We start from the raw sequence: 18,904 nt of genomic DNA, 5'->3' as shown, positions 1-18,904 counted from the left end.
TTCTCAGCATCTTTTCCAATGAGTCAGTTCCTCACATGAGGTGGCCAAAGTATTGGAGCTTCAGCTTCAGCATCAGTCCTTCCAATGAATATTTTGGACAGATTTCCTTTAGGATGGACTGGCTGGATCTCCCTGTAGTCCAAGGGACCTCAAAAGTCTTCTCCAACACCACAGTTCAAAAGCATCAATTCTTCAGTGCTTAGCTTTCTTTATGGTCCAACTCTTACATCTATCTGTACATGACAACTGGAAAAACCACAGCTTTGACTAAATGGACCTTTGCCGGTCAAGTAATGTCTCTGCTTTTTATTATGCTGTCTATGTTGGTCATAGTTTTCTTCCAAGGAGCAGTGTCTTTTAATTTCATGGCTGTAGTTACCATCTGCATTGATTTTGGAGCCCCCCAAAATAAAGTCTGTCACTGTTTCCATTATTTCCCCATCTATCTGCCATGAAGAGGTAGGACAGGATTCTGTGATCTTAGTTTTCTGAATGTTGAGTTTTAAGCCAACTTTTTCACTTTCCTCTTTCACTTTCATCAAGAGGCTCTTTAGTTTTTCTTTGCTTTCTGCAATAAAGGGTGGTGTCATCTGCATATCTGAAGCTATTGATATTTCTCTGGCAGTCTTGATTCCAGCTTGTGCTTCATGCAGCCTGGCATTTCACATGATGTACTCTGCATAGAAGTTAAATAAGCAGGGTGACAAAATACAGCCTTGATGTACTCCTTTCCCAATCTGGAACCAGTCCATTATTCGAAGTCTAGTTCTAACTACTGCTTCTTGACCTGCATACAGATTTCTCAGGAGGCAGGTAAGGTGTTCTGGTATTCCTATCTCTTGAAGAATTTTCCAGTTTGTTGTGATCCACATAGTCAAAGGTTTTACCATATTCAATGAAGCAGAAGTAGATGTTTTTCTGGAATTCTGTTGCTTTTTCTATTTTCTTTAGGCCCACTTGACTTCGCATTCCAGGATGTCTGGCTCTAGGTGAGTGATCACACCATCGTGGTTATCTGGGTCATTAAGATCTTTTTTGTATAGTTCTTTGTATTCTTGCCACCTCTTAATATCTTCTGTTAAGTCCATATCGTTTCTGCTCTGTATTGTGCCCATCTTTGCATGAAATGTTTCCTTGGTATCTCTAATTTTCTTGAAGAGATCTCTAGTCTTTCCTGCAGAGTAGGTTGAGCAAAATTCTGAAGCTGTGTAGGATTTCTGGTATGGAAAATGAACAATACTTCAACTTTAAGTCACCAGCTGCACTGGACCCTCATAAAGTCTTCTGAAGCTTTGAAGCCAGACATTGACTTCTCTAGCTACAAAAGTCCTAGATGGAATTTTCTTCCAATATAAGGCTGTTTCTTCTACATTGAAAATCTATTGTTTAGTGCAGTCACATTCATTAAATACCTTTGTTAGATCTTCTGGATAACTTGCTACAGTCTGTACATTAGCATTTGCTATTTCACCTTGCACTTTTAAGATATGGAGATGGCTTCTTTCCTTAAACCATACTCTGTTAACTTCAAAGTTTCCTTTTGTAGCTTCCTCATCCTTCTCAGCCTTTGTAGAATTGGAGAGAATAGGGATTTGCTCTGAATTAGGTTTTGGCTTAAGGGAATGTTGTGGCTGGCTTGATCTTCTATCCAAACCACTAAAACTTTCACCGTATCAACAATAAGGCTGTTTCACTTTCTAATCATTCATGTGTTCACTGAAGTACCACTTTTAGTTTCCTTCAAGAACTTTTCCTTTGCATTCATAACTTGTTTACCTGTTTGGTGCAAGAGGCCAAGTTTACATCCTATTTTGGCTTCAACAAGTGCTCCTCATTAAGCTTAATCATTTCTAGCTTTTGATTTAAAGTGAGAGATATGCAACTTTTCCTGTCACTTGAACGCTTAGGACTCTTCCTTTCACTTGGAAGTTTCTTCCTTTCACTTGAACACTTAGAACTCTTCCTTTCATTCTAAGAGTTCCTTAGAACTCTTCCTTTCACTTGAACACTTATTATAGGCCATTGTAGGGTTATTTCACTACCCTATTTCAATAATGTTGTCTCTCAGGAAACAGGGAGATCTGAGGAGAGGGAGAGAGACAGGTGAACAGCCAATTGGTGGAGCAATCAGATGGCACAGAACCTTTATTGATTAAGTTCAATGTGTCATAGGGAGATCATCATGGTGTCCCAGAACAATTTTAACAGTAGCATCAAAGATCACAGATCACCAAAACACATATAATAACAATTTTAAAAATTAAAATACTGAGAGAACTACCAGAATGAGATACAGAGACACAAAGGAAGCAAATGTTCTGGAAAAAAATGGCACCAATATACAAGCTCCATGCAGAATTGTCACAAAACTTCAATTTGTGAAAAACACAGTATCTGTGAAGTACAATAAAGTAAAGTACAATAAAATGAGGTATACTTGTATCTATGTTTTTCAACCAAAATTTATTAAAGGTTTTTTATTCACTTGTTTGGTTTAAAATAGATCATTGTGGAGTCCAGGCCACTAAACTCTTTCCTCTGAATTACTGTGATAACCTGTTAATGATCATTAACTTTTCCTTCACCCACCACTGTCCTTTCCAATATTTCCCCACTCAACATTCAGTAACCTTTCTTTTGTTGTTGTTGTTGTTGTGTTGGGTCTTCACTGCTGTGCAGGGGCCTTCTCTAGTTGCGGCAAGAGGGGGCTACTCTTTAGTAGTGGTGCATGGGCTTATCATCATGGGTGGCATCTCTTGTTGCAGAGCATGGGTTCTGCAGCATGCAGACTCACTAGCTGTGATGCATGGACTTAGTTGCCCTGCAGCATGTGGACTCTTCCCAGACGAAGGTTTGAATCCATGTCCCCTGCATTGCCAGGTGGATTTTAACCACTGGACCATAGGAAGTTCTGTGATCTTTCTAATACACAGATCTGATTATATGAACTTCAGATTGAAGCCTTTCAGTGCCTTTGAAATGCATTTGCTATAAAAGCCAAATTAGCCCTCTATGATCTGATCCCTCTTGAACTCTCCAGCCTCCTTTTATACCACTGTGCCCCTCCCTCGCTACACTCTACTATATTGAACTTGTCTTACTTCCTCAAATTCACAGTGCTAGTATAATTTAGACGTGCCACTTCCATGCTCTCATGGTACCATGCACATACCTTTATTACAACATTTATTCCACTTTATTATATTCATTGGTTTGTCTATCTTGCTTCACTAGGACATAAGCTTCTCATATGTCAGAGACCATGCTTTATTACCTTATCTTTGCACTCCTAATTTCTAGCAGTACCTGACTCAATAAATGTTTGTTGAATGACTGACCAAAAAGAGGGAAATAGAGACGACAGGAGGAGGAAGAACTAGCCTAGTAAAAGATAATATCTGTTTTTACATATATTAAGTTGAAGTGGCACCTGTTTAGTGGAATGGAAACGGGCAAGAACTTAATAAAAGATATCAGGTCTGCAAATAATGATTTTATCTAATGACAGGAGTACTAAGTATTCTTAGAGGATATAATGAGGTCTTTTTTTCAAAGGCTGAAATGATGAGAATAGGGTTCTGAAAAGGAACTTAAACTAAATCTAAATTTCAGAAATGCATGATTTTATGAGTTACAGAATGAAAAGTGAAAAAAATATTTATAATTCAAACATTCTAACATGCAAAATAATTTGATTATGCTATCATTCAGAGCATTATTAAATGAATTTGTATTATTACTTTACATTAAGAGGGCCAAAAAATGGAACTCTATTGGTTCTTTATCAAATCCAAGATATCATATCACAAGAAATTGATTTTTACCACATTTAACACTTAAAATTTTCATCAGATTTTCTCTGTGTAACCAAGAGTCTGACCATTAAGCACAGAGTGAATCTGAAATTGTACAGGTGTTATTTTTTTACTACTGCTACACTTTTTGCTAATATTTTATGATTTTAAGACTGCCTTTTTAACTTTTATGATATATAAAATGAATATCTAAGACAAAACTTGATTTTTTTTGTCATTGAATAGATTCCTTTACTTCTGAGGAAAAAAATTCTCCCTCCCCCCAAATAATCTCTACTCTCTGCCAAGATTTAATATAGTGGCTGTTAAATATTGTGAAACTTGATCTCAAGAAGACACCCCACTGCCACCACCACCATCACAAATACTTCCTTTTTCTCAAGAATATCTCATGGGTAGCCTACAGCATACATGCATATACACACTTTCATTTCAGTGTCCTCTGCGCTAGAGACAAGATTGTGCAGCAGCAGGACTTGAGTTCACCTCTTCTCATGAAAACACCAAAACCACAACTAACTGCTGAGCGATCATCAACAAAAGATTCAAACTTACCAAAAATAATATTCTATACCCAAAGATGGAGAAGCTACAACAAGATGGTATAAGAGGAGCTTTTACAATATAATCAGATTCCATACCTGCTGAGTGAGTGACCCACAAACTGGAAAATAATTACATTACAGAGGTCTTCCCATAGCAGTGAGAGTTCTGAGCCTCACACCAGGCTCCCCAGTCTGGAGGTCTACCATCAAGAGGAGGAGCCCCCAGAGCATTTGGCTTTGAATGAAAGCAGGGCTGCAGTACAGGAGCTCCACAGGATTTGAGAAAACACAGAAACCACTCTCAGAGAGTGCACACAGGTTTCATGTGTACTGGACCCAGGAAAAACCAGTGACTCCGTAGAAGCCTAGGCCAGACCTACTGGTGGATTTTTAAGGGGCTCCAGTGGAGGCAGGGATCAGCTGTGGCTCACTGTGGAGGCAAGGACACTAGTGGCAGATGCCCCAGTGAACAATCATCATCCACGTGAACTCTCCTGGAGGTCAACATTTTGACACTGAGATCCAACCCCACCAAAAAGCTTGCAGGCTCCAGTGCTGGGATGCCTCAGGACAAACAACTAATGGCAGGGTTGGGGGGTAGATAGGGGGACTGGGGTTGGGTGGGGGCTAGAGAAACAGCCATACCCATCAGCAGACAGGCTGCATAAAGTTGTCCTGAGCCAGTTCAGTTCAGTTCAGTTCCTCAGTTGTGTCAGACTCTTTGTGACCCCATGGACTGCAGCACGCCAGGCTTGCCTATCCATCACCAACTCCCGGAGCTTACTCAAACTCATGTCCATCAAGTTGGTGATGCCATCCAACCATCTCATCCTCTGTCATCCCCTATTCCTCCTGTTTTCAATGTTGCCCCAAATCAGGGTCTTTTCCAATGAGTCAGTTCTTCGCACCTTTGTTGGCAAAGTAATGTCTCTGCTTTTTATTATGCTGTCTAGGTTTAGGAGCAAGGGTCTTTTAATTTCATGGCTGCAGCCACCATTGGCAGTGATTTTGGAGCACAAAAAAATAAAGTCTGCCACCGTTTCCACTGTTTCCCCATCTATTTGCCATGAAGTGATGGGACCAGATGCCATGATCTTTGTTTTCTGAATGTTGTGTTTTAAGCCAACTTTTCACTCTCCTCTTTCACTTTCAAGAGGCTCTTAAGTTCTTCGCTTTCTGCCATAAGGGTGGTGTCATCTGCATATCTGAGGTTATTGATATTTCTGGTAATCCTGATTCCAGCTTGTGCTTCATCCAGCCCAGCATTTCACATGATGTACTCTGCATAGAAGTTCAATAAGCATGGTGACAAAATACAATATACAGGGTGACAATATACAATGTACTCCTTTCCAAATTTGGAACCAGTCTGTTGTTCCACATCCAGTTCTAACTGTTGCTTCCTGACCTGTATACAGATTTCTCAGGAGGCAGGTCAGGTGGTCTGGTATTCCTATCTCTTTAAGAATTTTCCAGTTTGTTGTGATCCACACAGTCAAAGGCTTTGGCACAGTCGATAAAGCAGATGTAGATGTTTTTCGGAACTCTTCCATTCTCGATGATCTAGAGGAGGTTGGCAATTTGATCTCTGGTTTCTCTGCCTTACTTTCTAAATCTAGGTTAAACCTCTGGAAGTTCATGGTTCACATACTGTTGAAGTCTGGCTTGGAGGATTTTAAGCATCACTTTGCCAGCATGTGAGATGAGTGCAAATGTGCAGTAGTTTGAACATTCTTTGGAATTGCCTTTCTTTGGGATTGGGATGAAAACTGATCTTTTCCAATCCTGTGGCCAATGCTAAGTTTTACAGATTTGCTGGCATATTGAGTGCAACACTTTCAGGGCATCATCTTTTAGGATTTTGATTAGCTCAACTGGAATTCCATCACCTCTACTAGCTTTGTTCATAGTGATGGTTTATAAGGCCCACTTGACTTTGCATTCCAGGATGTCTGGCTCTAGGTGAGTGATCACACCATCGTGGTTATCTGGGTCATGAAGATCTTTTTTGTATAGTTCTTCTGTGTATTCTTGCCACCTCTTCTTAATATCTTCTGTTTCTGTTAGGTCCATACCATTTCTGTCCTTTATTGTACTCATCTTTGCATGAAATGTTCCCTTGGTATCTATAATTTTCTTGAAGAGATCTCTAGTCCTTCCCATTCTCTTATCTTCCTCTATTTCTGTGCATTGATCCCAGAGGAAGGCTTTCTTATCTCTCCTTGCTATTCTTTGGAACTCTGCATTCAAATGGGTATATCTTTCCTTTTCTCCTTTGCCTTTAGCTTCTCTTCTATTCACAGCTATTTGTAAGGCCTCCTTAGACAGCCATTTTGTTTTTTGCATTTCTTTTTCTTGGGGATAGTCTTGATCCCTGTCTCCTGTACAATGTCATGGACCTATGTTCATAGTTCATCAGGCACTCTATCTATCAGATCCAGTCCCTTAAATCTATTTCTCACTTCCACTGTATAATCATAAGGGATTTTATTCAGGTCATACCTGAATGGTCTAGTAGTTTTCCCTACTTTCTTCAATTTAAGTCTGAATTTGGCAATAAGGAGTTCATGATCTGAGCCACGGTCAGCTCCTGATCTTGTTTTTGCTGACTGTATAGAGCTTTTCCACCTTTGGCTGCAAAGAATATAATCAATCTGGTTTCAGTGTTAACCACCTGGGGATGTCCATGTGTAGAGTCTTCTCTTGTGTTGTTGGAAGAGGGTGTTTGCTATGACCAGGGCGTTTTCTTGGGAAAACTCTATTAGCCTTTGCCCTGCTTCATTTTGTACTCAAAGGCCAAATTTGCCTGTTACTCCAGGTAGCTCTTGATGTCCTACTTTTGCATTCCAGTCCCCTATAATGTAAATGACATCTATTTTGGGTGTTAGTTCCATAAGGTCTTGTAGATCTTCATAGAACTGTTCAACTTCAGCTTCTTCAGCATTACTGATTGGGGCATAGACTTGGATTACTGTGATATTATAACGGTTTGCCTTGGAAACAAACAGAGATCATTCTGTAGTTTTTGAGACTGCATCCAAGTACTGCATTTTGGACTCTTTTGTTGACCATGAGGGCTACTGTTTCTTCTCTGTTTCTTGGTCCTGAGCCAAGAGCTGCCTATAAATACACTCCTTGACACAGCCCTGCCCACCAGAGTGACAAGTCCCAACTCCACCCACCAGTGGACAGGCACCAATTCCACCTACCAGGAAGCCTGCCCAAGACCTTAGGCCAACATCACCTCCCAGGAGGCAGATACTAGAACTAAGAAGAACTACGAGGCTGAGAAAAACAAGCCACAAACATGGAAAGTCAGATAGCAGAGAAAATGAGATAGCAGCAAAATATGTCCCAGGTGAAGGAACAAGATATAACTACAGAAAAACAACTAAGTGAAGTAGAAATAGGCAAACTACGTGAAAAAAAAATTGATAGAAATGATAGTAAAGATGGTCCAAGATCTCAGAAAATGAGTGGCACACAGACTGAGAGGATAGAAGAAATGGTTAATAAAGAACTTGAAGCCTTAAAGAATGGAGATGAACAATACAATAACTGAAACGAAAAATACACTAGAAGGAATCAAAGCAGAACAAAAGAGGCAGAAGAATGAGTAATTGAGTTGGAAGACCAATTGGTAGAAATCACTGCTGTGGAACAGAATAGAGAAAAAAGAATGAAAAGAAATAAAGACAAACTCAGAGATCTCTGGGGCAATGTTAAATGCACCAACATTCGCATTATAAGGGTCCCAGAAAGAGAAGAGAGAGAGAAAGGGAGGAAAAATATTTGAAGAGATAACAGTTTAGAATTTCTGTAACACAGGAAAGGAAACACTCAAGTCCAAGAAGTACAAAGAGTCCATTACAGGATTAATCTCAGGAAGAACATACTGAGACACATATTAATCAAACTGACAAAAATTAAAGAGAAAATATCAAAAGGAACAAGAAAAAAGCAACAAACAATATATAACAGAATCCTCATATGGTTATCAGCTGATTTTTTCAGCAGAAACTTGCCAGGCCAGAAGGGAGTGGCATGATACATTTAAAGTGATGAAAGTGGAAAAACCCACAAAAAAGAATACTCTACCCAGCAGGGCTCTCATTCAGATTTGATGAAGAAATCAAAAGCTTTATAGACAAGCAAAATTTAAGAGAAGTTAGCACCACCAGGTCAGCTTTGAAACAAATGCTGAAAGAACTTCTCTATATGGCAAAAATTAGAAACAAATTACAAATAGGAAAGCTCACCAATAAAGACAAACATAAAATAAAGATAGGGAATCATTCACACACAAATATGATATCAAAACCAGCAACTGTGAGGATAGTGCAAATGCAGGATATTAGAAATGCATTTGAAAGTAAGAGACCAGCAATTTAAAACAATCTTGCATATATTTTTTTACTATATAAATGTATTATCCATACCATAAATATTTTTTGAGGTAGTATCAGCTATCAGTATCAGTTCACTTCATTTCAGTCACTCAGTCGTGTCTGACTCTTTGCGACCCCATGAATCGCAGCACGCCAGGCCTCCCTGCCCATCACCAACTCCCAGAGTTCACTCAGACTCACGTCCATCGAGTCAGTGATGCCATCCAGCCATCTCATCCTCAGTCGTCCCCTTCTCCTCCTGCCCCCAATCCCTCCCAGCATCAGAGGCTTTTCCAATGAGTCAACTCTTCACTATCAGTATAGCCAAAGGTAATTAGAAAAAAACGTGGAAAAACTTTACATATTTTTGGAATTAAGAATTTGTCAAACTAAAAAATCAAGTTTACAATGTGCACAATACCATACCAAACTCCTATTTATTTATTACAATTACACAAAGTTAACTTCATATCTTACAATATAATATATGTGTTTATAGTTCAAACTGAAGAACAGAAGTTTGAACTATGTGAATCCACTTACACACAGATTTTTAAAAAATAATACATATAACATTACTACATGATCTGCAGTATGTTCAGTCTACAGCTGTGGAACCACTAATAGGGAGGACTGACTGAAAAGCTACAGGTGGAATTTTGACTTTGCACTGGGGTGGGGGACCAATGACCACAATTTCTCTGTTATTCAAGGGTCAACTGTAATTGATTTTTAAGACCAAGAGTTAGAAAGCAACTATGCCAAAAAGAGAGATTTTTGGTTATAGTAAAAAACACAGAAAATAAAATTTACCATTTTATTTTTTTATTATAATCAAAAATTAGTCATTTTATCAAATTATAATCATTTTAACTATTTTAAATTTTACAGTTTAGTAGTGTTAAGTATATTCATTGTTATGCAATAGATATCCAGAACGTTTTCATCTTTCAAAACTGAAACTTTATACCTGCTGAACAACTCCGCACTTTCCTCTCTATTTTCATTCTTTACATATCCCGTGTAAACGTAATCAGACATTATTTGTCTTTCTGTGACTGGCTTATTTCACTTACTGTAGTGTCCTCAAGGTTCACTGATGTTGTAAGCATATAATAAGATTGCCTTCCTTTTAAAGGCTAAGTTCACACACTTATGTTTATGACAACATTATTCACAGTAGCCAAGAAGTAGAAGCAACTCAAATTTATATTGATGGATGAATGTATAAATGAAATCTCTTTGACAGGAAAGTTTTTAAAATCTACTTTATCCAATGACAGGACTAAATGCCTGCAATTGTATTAGTGATAAGCAGCTGGAAGAAAAATGTGTCAAACATCACTATGTGACAACATAAAAGAATAAAAGACTAAAGCTGCAGTTAAGTATAACATATTTCTACTTATAGACGGACAATGACTATTCATCTTACATAGCAAAATGCAGTCTCCTTACCAGTAATTATCACACCATCATCTCTGTGAGCTTCATTCATTTCTTCAACATGGACATCTGAGTTCACATCAATCTCTTTCCCTGATAACTGTAAATAAGCTTGAAGAGAAGATGCAACCTTGACAAGAATAGAGCCTGTGATGAATTTAATGAAGAGCTTATTTAATGCAAAGAAATGAAAAGTACTGGAGACTATTATAAAAATTATTTAAAGAGTAACATTGCTCCCAATAGTCTGTCTTTACTCATCAGTATATTTGATTTAAATAGCAATACCTTAACCTCACTCTCAGGTGGTCAACATCTTATTTCCAAGGCAATCACAATATCTTTTGTCAAGAATATGAGCCACTAGGCCATTAGGAACTACTATTTCTTCTTTTGCCAATAGTCTTAGCCAGCTTGTCCAATACTAGAAAAGTGAGTTTAATAGACATGCAGCTTATAGACAGAATTTACCATTAATTGAGCATTTACTAAGAGCCAGACACCTTCATTACATCATCTTTTAATTTCCCTCTCAACTTTATGAGGTATTACTGTAATCCCAATTTTACAGGTAAGAACTTGCTCAAGTTTCCATGACAGCTATTGCTAGAATCAAGATCCATTGCAATGACAACAAACCAGTGCTCTTAATCATTGCGGTATTTCATACACTGCTACCTCATTGTATTACCAGACTTGTGATCTCACTGATCACTATAACATAACTAGAACCCTGAGCTCTTATGCTTTCAGTAGTACCTTGTTTGTGGGGGAGGGGAGGGTCAATAACAAAAATTTTAAAAGGAATATTTAGATTTCAACTCACTAATGTTTCTTTTAATGGATTACAGACTTCTTTTGGGGTACCTGAAGCAAGACACTCAACTTTATTTCTACTACAATCTTACCAAAACAACAACAAAACACCTGTTAAGGAGGAGTCATTTTTCAAAACAATTACATGGGTTGCAGTGAAAATTCACCAGTACATTCTCCTTTCAAGAGTTTTCTTTCTCCATTTTTTACATATCAAATAAATAAGAGGCCCTTCCCATAAAACAGTAACCTCATCTCTGTCCACAAAGAAGGTCAGGATGACAACTACTGTGAATGCTGTAAAGATTTCTTCTAGAAGGCTTTTGTTTATGGGTCATTGTGTGCTTTCCAGTTTGGTTAACATCAGCTTACGTTTTCCTAAGTAATTCTGTATCTTCTTACCATTTCTAGTGGGAGCTGGAAATCTGGAGTTAAACCTGATGAACTTCAGTATTTACTCCTCAAAAAGGGGAGAACAAAGCACATTACTACAATTGGTTTATCTTATTTAAAAAACAAATTGCTTTTCAGAGTTTCAATGTCAGCTACTTAAATAGGAGCTGCCCATAAAAACAAATTATGAGGGCTTTAGGAAAATTCAAAAGCAAACTAGGAAAATGTCAGGATAAATAGAAGATACATGTTCTTCTACCAAATATACTTTAAAATGTAGAAAATAATGGATTTTAAAAACCTTTTCCAAAGGTTTTAAAACTTTATCTCTAAATACATGAAATGCGATACTTTTAAAAACATATTTTTTTTTTCTGTTCTTAAATAAAGGGACTCTAAATCTGTGGGAGTCTTAAAAATGTTAAGTGATGCAAAGAGTTCTACCCTCATCTCTCCACAGGCTTAAAGAGCAAAAACTATCACTATCAAAACTCCATTCCTATCTGTGAATGAAGTTTCACGATTTTTGAAAGCTCTACCCTAAGTGCCATCTCTAACACTATCTTCTGTAGAAAGGGCAGCACCTATTATATCTTCAACCTCTTTTCACTTCAAAAACTGCTTCATGGCTACTGACATCAATACCATTTTTTAAAAATAAAAAAGTGAATACTAACAATAGCATCATTTATTGAAGGGATATTATATGGTTAAGATTAAAGGCTTTATCAAGTAAAAATTTTAAGTGGAAAAGTCAGTTTTCAGATGTGACTCTGACTCTCAAGCCTAAACACAGCCTTTTCAAGTGAATTCAATGTTAACTTTCATAGGAAGAGAGGAAATAAGCATTGTGACAGTTTTTTTCACTTGGCAAAATGACCACAGGGGCTGAAAGGACAGCAGAGGAGACTCAAGTGGTTGGCTCTTAAACCCTTCAGCAAGAGAGTGGCAGAGCTGGAAAGGATTCCAGATGTCTTTACTAACTAGTAAGCAACAGAATTGTGAAAACTTTCCATCACTCCAGAAAGTTGGTGTTCCCAAGTCTAGTGAGAATTAAGAGACCTGAATAGAAAACTTTGTTTCCAGTTATCTTTATGCTTCTGCCAGGATCATGGTCCCAATAGGAGAAAACATAAAATTGTAATTCCAATCAAATCTTGCAATATCATGTGCTATTTCAGTAAGTTACTGGAAAAACAATCCAAATAATAGTTAAAAATACTTCAAGTGGATGAAGATTAACAATGCTTTTTGTTTGCTTTTACTTTTTTGCCCATTCATATAAAATAGTAAATGATTTCCATGTAAGAGCTATCCAAAACTATGTTTTTACTGTTACTAGTTACATTAAATGTAGTATTGGTTTTTTCCCTTGGGTCTTCACAATACAAGAATGCAATTATATGAATTTTTTGCCATTTACAAAATATCCTAAATAGTATTATTGAAGCTCTTAAAAATTTAGTGAGAACATAATATTATCTTATTTAAAAGGAAAAAATGTGATCTTGAGAAATCAAATACCACCTGTGTATCAGCAATAACTTCAGTTTCACATATTTATGCTCGTAGTTTCATTTTGATACTGAGAAGAGAGCCTCAATGAACAAAAACAGTACCAAACCAACATGACAAAGAAATTACTAACAACAGGAACAACTGGTCTCTATGGAGGTTTTTTCCTTGTTATAAACATAGCCATGTTCTCGTCTATATGCAAGAGCTTCCAGATTTTCTCTAAAAAAATTTTATATAGAGGTATGGTTCTTAACTTTCCAAACCCAGATCACTTAAACCCCTATAGCCAAGCTACTTCAAGTCCCCAAGTCACTTATCACCATGCATGTGTACATCTATGTGCATGCATGCATACAAAGACTTGTATATTCACAGCCTTCAGGTGATTAAAAAGTATATAATTTTTTATGAAAGACTTGAACTCTTAGAATAAGCTATTTGTATTAGAAATAAGATTACAGAAAGAGACACATCATAAGTCTGATATTAAAACAGTTCCCAACCTTTTTGGCCCCAGGACAGATTTTGTGGAAGACAAATTTTCCACAGACCAGGGACAGAGGGTGGTATTTCAGGATGATTCAAATACATTACATTTATTGTGTACTTTATTTGTATTATTATGATATTGTGATATATAATGAAATAATTACACAGCTCATCATAATGCAGAATCAGTGGGAGCCCTGAGCTTGTTTTCCTGAGATGAGGCCAAAGCACAAGGGATGGGGAGTAACTGTAAATAGAGATAAAGTTTTACTCACTGGGTCTTTTGCTTACCTCCTGCTGTGCAGCCCAGTTCCTAACAGACCAGAGACCACTATTGGTCCGTGACCCAGGGGTTGGGGACCCCTGCTACAAGAGACTTAGTTAATAATCACTTTAGAGAACCTTCTTGGTGACTCATTTATTTTAGGATCATACCTTTAAAAGTATTATTCTAGCATAATGGCCTGAGAAAGTCCTCTTACAAGGGAACAGGAAAGCTACCAAAAGAATGTATGAGAACTCTTTCCCTCCAAAGAGTATTTATTTTAGACATTAAACTGAAAAATTCCAAATAACACTCAATAAGTTACAACATTTTTGTTTGTAATACAAAAAAGAAAAAAAGATAGTCTTCATGGCCATCTATTCCAAAAGTTTCAAAGATCATTGGTCTAGAGGGCCAGTATTCCAGTCTTTAAATCAGGTTCTAATAGAGAAAAATTTTATTGAAATCTCTGTCAGTGTAGATAATTTGACCATCTGTTTCCTGAACACTACATAAAATCTTCCTAATATCATATGTCAAAATAAAACATTTCACTTAGCTAACCTTTATGGACTTTCAATTCCACTTTTCCCAGTTGGCTGACATAAACATCTATGGCACCCTGCTGAGCCAAAGCATTTAGACATCCAGAAGACGAATCTAGGAGGAAGAAAGAAGCATAAGCATAATCATTCTTATCTGAGTAACTGGAATTATAAACTTGAAATAAAAGGCTCTACTTCAGCATTAGGATAAGGAGCTAAGAGTCCTGAAGGTTTTCTATTTTCCTTGTAACCATACCATGTTTTGCTTTAAAAATGAAAACAGAATCAGAGGTCTACAAATCTACACTTAGGTAACTAATAAGGAAATCCCTATGTCTGCAGTAACCTCCAAAACTTAACTCTAAACATATTTAATCTAAAACCCAATTCGTAGGAAGGATATTATGGAAGTAATGACAACCCAAAAAATTAAGCAGCATTGACACATTTAGTTTATTATCAACTTTCAATATTTACTAAAGAATTCTGTAGGAGATTTCTGGAGATTACGAGTGAAATGACATAAAACATACAAGACATACAAGAGACAGACACACTCTGGCCAGAGGGAAAATAATAACTGCGCAAGCAAGCAGGCTCGCAGTTTATTTTTATATAGCCCCCCTGGGCAGAATTCCAGACTGTATGGACCAACCTTGTTCAGTACAGCGCATGTGCATAAATGTTATCATACAGCAAAAGGGAGTGAAATTCCGGCCTACTGCAGAGTCTGTCCAGAGCCCTTATCACAAGAAGGGAATGTTTCCTTATTTGCAAGGGACCATTAATCTCAAGGCTGTGTCCATCTTCTTGGTAAAACATCTTGTTTGCAAGCAGTACATCTCCACTTTTTCCTTATTGTGGCCGCATTAACCCTTCAAATTCTATCTCACATACAGTCACATAGAAGTAGTAGCAAAGTTAATAAAAATAAAAACTCTTATATTTTCTCCTTTTAGCAAATGAGCTAGTACTAAAAAGTGCAGCTAACAGTGAAAGACTACATTACATAAGATTTTGTTGTATTTCTTAGAGAGATGTGGAGGGGAAGGAATGACATGGGAAGTGGGTGAAGTTCATTTATATCTAAATATTTCAAGTTTTGGGAACTGAACAGATTATCTTTAAGTCAAGGCAGGAAAATCATAATTAAGGTGGTCCTGGTTTGACACTCAGATTTCCCTTTGTCATCACTGACCCCAGTTTTCAATCATCTAATATTTCAAGTTTCAGGGAATGCTGACAGTCAGATAAAGAAGTAAGATAACTGTGGTGAAGAGTTGGTGCTGTATAGCTTCTCCTTTTTCATCCTTTCCCACAGCAACAGAACTTTTGAGTTTTTCTATTCGATTGTCCTTTCTATTAATTTGTCTATTTGATTGTCCTATTTGAAGATCAAAGCATATTTTTTAGAGAGATCTTGTAAAAAGCATATTTTATTAGATGCTTTTATTACTTGAAGGTAGAAACAAATTAGGGAGTACGGTGAAAATAATGCCAAAAATTATACACTTTTTATAAAATGTGAAGGAAAAAAATTTGTATACTCACAAAGGAACCATCATTCTTCTTTAAAATAAATGTTTAAGACTTTAAACAAAGACAAAAACTGGCGAATAAATAGTTTAAAATGTGACTTCAAGATAATTTATAATTTATCTCTAACCTATATTCAAAATGCCATTTATCAGATCCAATGTATTTAATTTTTAAGTGTCACAAGTGAACACTGAATTTGGGAAGTTAAGCCACTGGAGGTATATGACGTGGACTAGCTGGACATAGGCAGAGAAAGCAATGGCAACCCACTCCAGTATTCTTGCCTGGAAAATCCCATGGACAGAGGAGCCTGGTAGGCTGCAGTCCATGGGGTCACAAAGAGCCGGACACAACTGAATGACTTCACTTTCACTTCCATGCAATGGAGAAGGAAATGGCAACCCACTCCAGTGTTCTTGCCTGGAGAATCCCAGGGATGGCGGAGCCTGGTGGGCTGCCGTCTATGGGGTCGCAGAGAGTCAGACACAACTGAAGTGACTTAGCAGCAGCAGCAGTAGCAGCTGGACAAAGATGAATATTTCTCTCCTCAGGTACCAAGAGAAACTTCTATAAAAACTTCTTCAATCAATTCAATTCAATGCAGTCACTCAGCAGTGTTCGACACTTTGTGACCCCATGGACTGTAGCATGCCAGGCTTCCCTGTCCATCACCAACTCTCGGAGCTTGCTCAGACTCATGTCCATGAAGTCAGTGATTCCATCCAACAATCTCATCCTCTGTCATCCCCTTCTCCTGCCTTACTGCATCCTAAAGAAAAACTTCTTATTGCATCCTAAAGAAGCCAAGTAAAAATATATTATGGTAAAAAACAAAAACAAAAAACTACAAAATGTGTATTACCCCAAGCTCAACAAAGCAAAATATTTGAAACAATATTTAATTTCTTGCTATTACTAGAGGAAACCCACAAAATTTTTATATATCTCATAAACAATGCTTTTCACTTCTTTTTCTCTTCACATGGGACATAAACAACAGTAATTATGAGTAATTATATCCTAATCCATTAATAAATTATACACTCATGTTATAAGTCTTGAGCTCTAATACTGGCCTACCCACTGGAGGCTGTCAAAAAAATTAAAATTCAAGATGTGTTTTCAAAAGAGAAAGCAAAGGTAATATTTTAAAAGCTATGTAACAGCAACCCACTCCAGTATTCTTGCCTGCAGAATCCCATGGACAGAGGAGCCTGGTAGACTACAGTCCACCAGGTTGCAAAGAGTCGGACACGACTGAGCAACTTCATTCTTCACTTTAATGGAACTAATGAATGGAACTAAAAATTAATTCAGTTCAGTTCAGTCGCTCAGTCGTGTCCAATTCTTTGCGATCCCATGAATCGCAGCATGCCAGGCCTCCCTGTCCATCACCAACTCCCAGAGTTGACTCAGACTCACGTCCATCGAGTCGGTGATGCCATCCAGCCATCTCATCCTCTATCGTCCCCTTCTCCTCCTGCCCCCAACCCCTCCCAGCATCAGAGTCTTTTCCAATGACTCAACTCTTCACATGAGGTGGCCAAAGTACTGGAGTTTCAGCTTCAACATCATTCCCTCCGAAGACACCCCAGGACTGATCTCCTTCAGAATGGACTGGTTGGATCTCCTTGCAGTCCAAAGGACACTCAAGAGTTTTCTCCAACACCACAGTTCAAAAGCATCAATTCTTGGGCGCTCAGCCTTCTTCACAGTCCAACTCTCACATCCATGCATGACCACGGGAAAAACCATAGCCTCGACTAGATGGACCTTAGTCGGCAAAGTAATGTCTCTGCTTTTGAATATACTATCTAGGTTGGTCATAACTTTTCTTCCAAGGAGTAAGCATCTTTTAATTTCATGGCTGCAGTCACCATCTGCAGTGATTTTGGAGGCCCCCAAAATAAAGTCTGACACTGTTTCCACTGTTTCCCCATCTATTTCCCATGAAGTGATGGGACCGGATGCCATGATCTTCATTTTCTGAAAGTTGAGCTTTAAGCCAACTTTTTCACTCTCCTCTTTCACTTTCATCAAGAGGCTTTTTAGTTCCTCTTCACTTTCTGCCATAAGGGTGGTGTCATCTGCATAGCTGAGGTTATTGATATTTCTCCCAGCAATCTTGATTCCAGCATGTGCTTCTTCCAGCCCAGCGTGTCTCATGACGTACTCTGCATATAAGTTAAATAAGCAGGGTGACAATATACAGCCTTGATGTACTCCTTTTCCTATTTGGAACCAGTCTGTTGTTCCATGTCCAGTTCTAACTGTTGCTTCCTGACCTGCATATAGGTTTCTCAAGAGGCAGGTCAGGTGGTCTGGTATTCCCATCTCTTTCAGAATTTTCTACAGTTTATTGTGATCCACATAGTCAAAAGGCTTTGGCATAGTTAATGAAGCAGAAATAGATGTTTTTCTGGAACTCTCTTGCTTTTTCCATGATCCAGCGGATGTTGGCAATTTGATCTCTGGTTCCTCTGCCTTTTCCAAAACCAGCTTGAACATCTGGAAGTTCATGGTTCACGTACTACCAAGAGTCAAATTAAGGTTTCATTCATAGAATTTCATTTTTTGGAGATTCATAAAACAGATAATTCTATTATAGATCTTGGAAGAAGTCTTAAGGAAAAAAGCGTTAGAGATTAAGTGAACAAACATTACTAGTACAGACACTGACTGGAATAAATAAAATCCCACAGAGAGTTTTCTATAACCACAACTTTGGAAAAAGATTGTGTTCATCTGACAGAGACCACTGAGTCTTCCTGGAAAATTACACACACAAAAAGGAAAAACCGATGTCAGCTACCAGCTAACACTACATATAACCAAATAAATAGATATTTGTAACATATACTCTGCTATTAAGCAAAGAATAACAACTAAGCTCAAAAGGCTAAAATTCCAAACTTTTCTATTTTCTTTCAGATAAAGGGAGAATTCTCCTGAAATTGTTCAAACGCATTCAGAAAGTTCTTCTGAATTTTTATAATTTTACCTCATTTCAACATGCAGATAACTAAGGAACAGCAACACAAAAGATAATGATTTTGCAATTTGATCCCTATACTTCCAAAGCTACACTAATTTCAAGAACAAGGAACAAATTTTATATACAGGATGTAAAGGATTTGCAAAGGCA

The 18,904-nt window shown here is 37.6% G+C and overlaps 1 protein-coding gene across 1 annotated transcript in view; it reads right to left on the bottom strand.

Annotated features, from left to right (window-relative positions):
- Positions 1-18,904, bottom strand: part of FAM185A (family with sequence similarity 185 member A) — a 71,333-nt gene that overhangs the window by 8,945 nt on the left and 43,484 nt on the right. The window contains exons 6-7 of the mRNA XM_052639166.1: positions 14,240-14,335; positions 10,207-10,341 (exon numbers count right to left, since the gene is read on the bottom strand). Of these exons, the coding sequence (XP_052495126.1) occupies positions 10,207-10,341; positions 14,240-14,335 (231 nt within the window). The remainder of the gene's footprint in view (positions 1-10,206; positions 10,342-14,239; positions 14,336-18,904) is intronic.

Source organism: Budorcas taxicolor, chromosome 4, assembly GCF_023091745.1.
Source record: "Budorcas taxicolor isolate Tak-1 chromosome 4, Takin1.1, whole genome shotgun sequence".
In the NCBI taxonomy this organism is placed as follows: Eukaryota; Metazoa; Chordata; class Mammalia; order Artiodactyla; family Bovidae; genus Budorcas; species Budorcas taxicolor.
The sequence above is the reverse complement of the archived record's forward strand: the minus strand, read 5'-3'. Positions and strand labels throughout refer to the sequence as shown.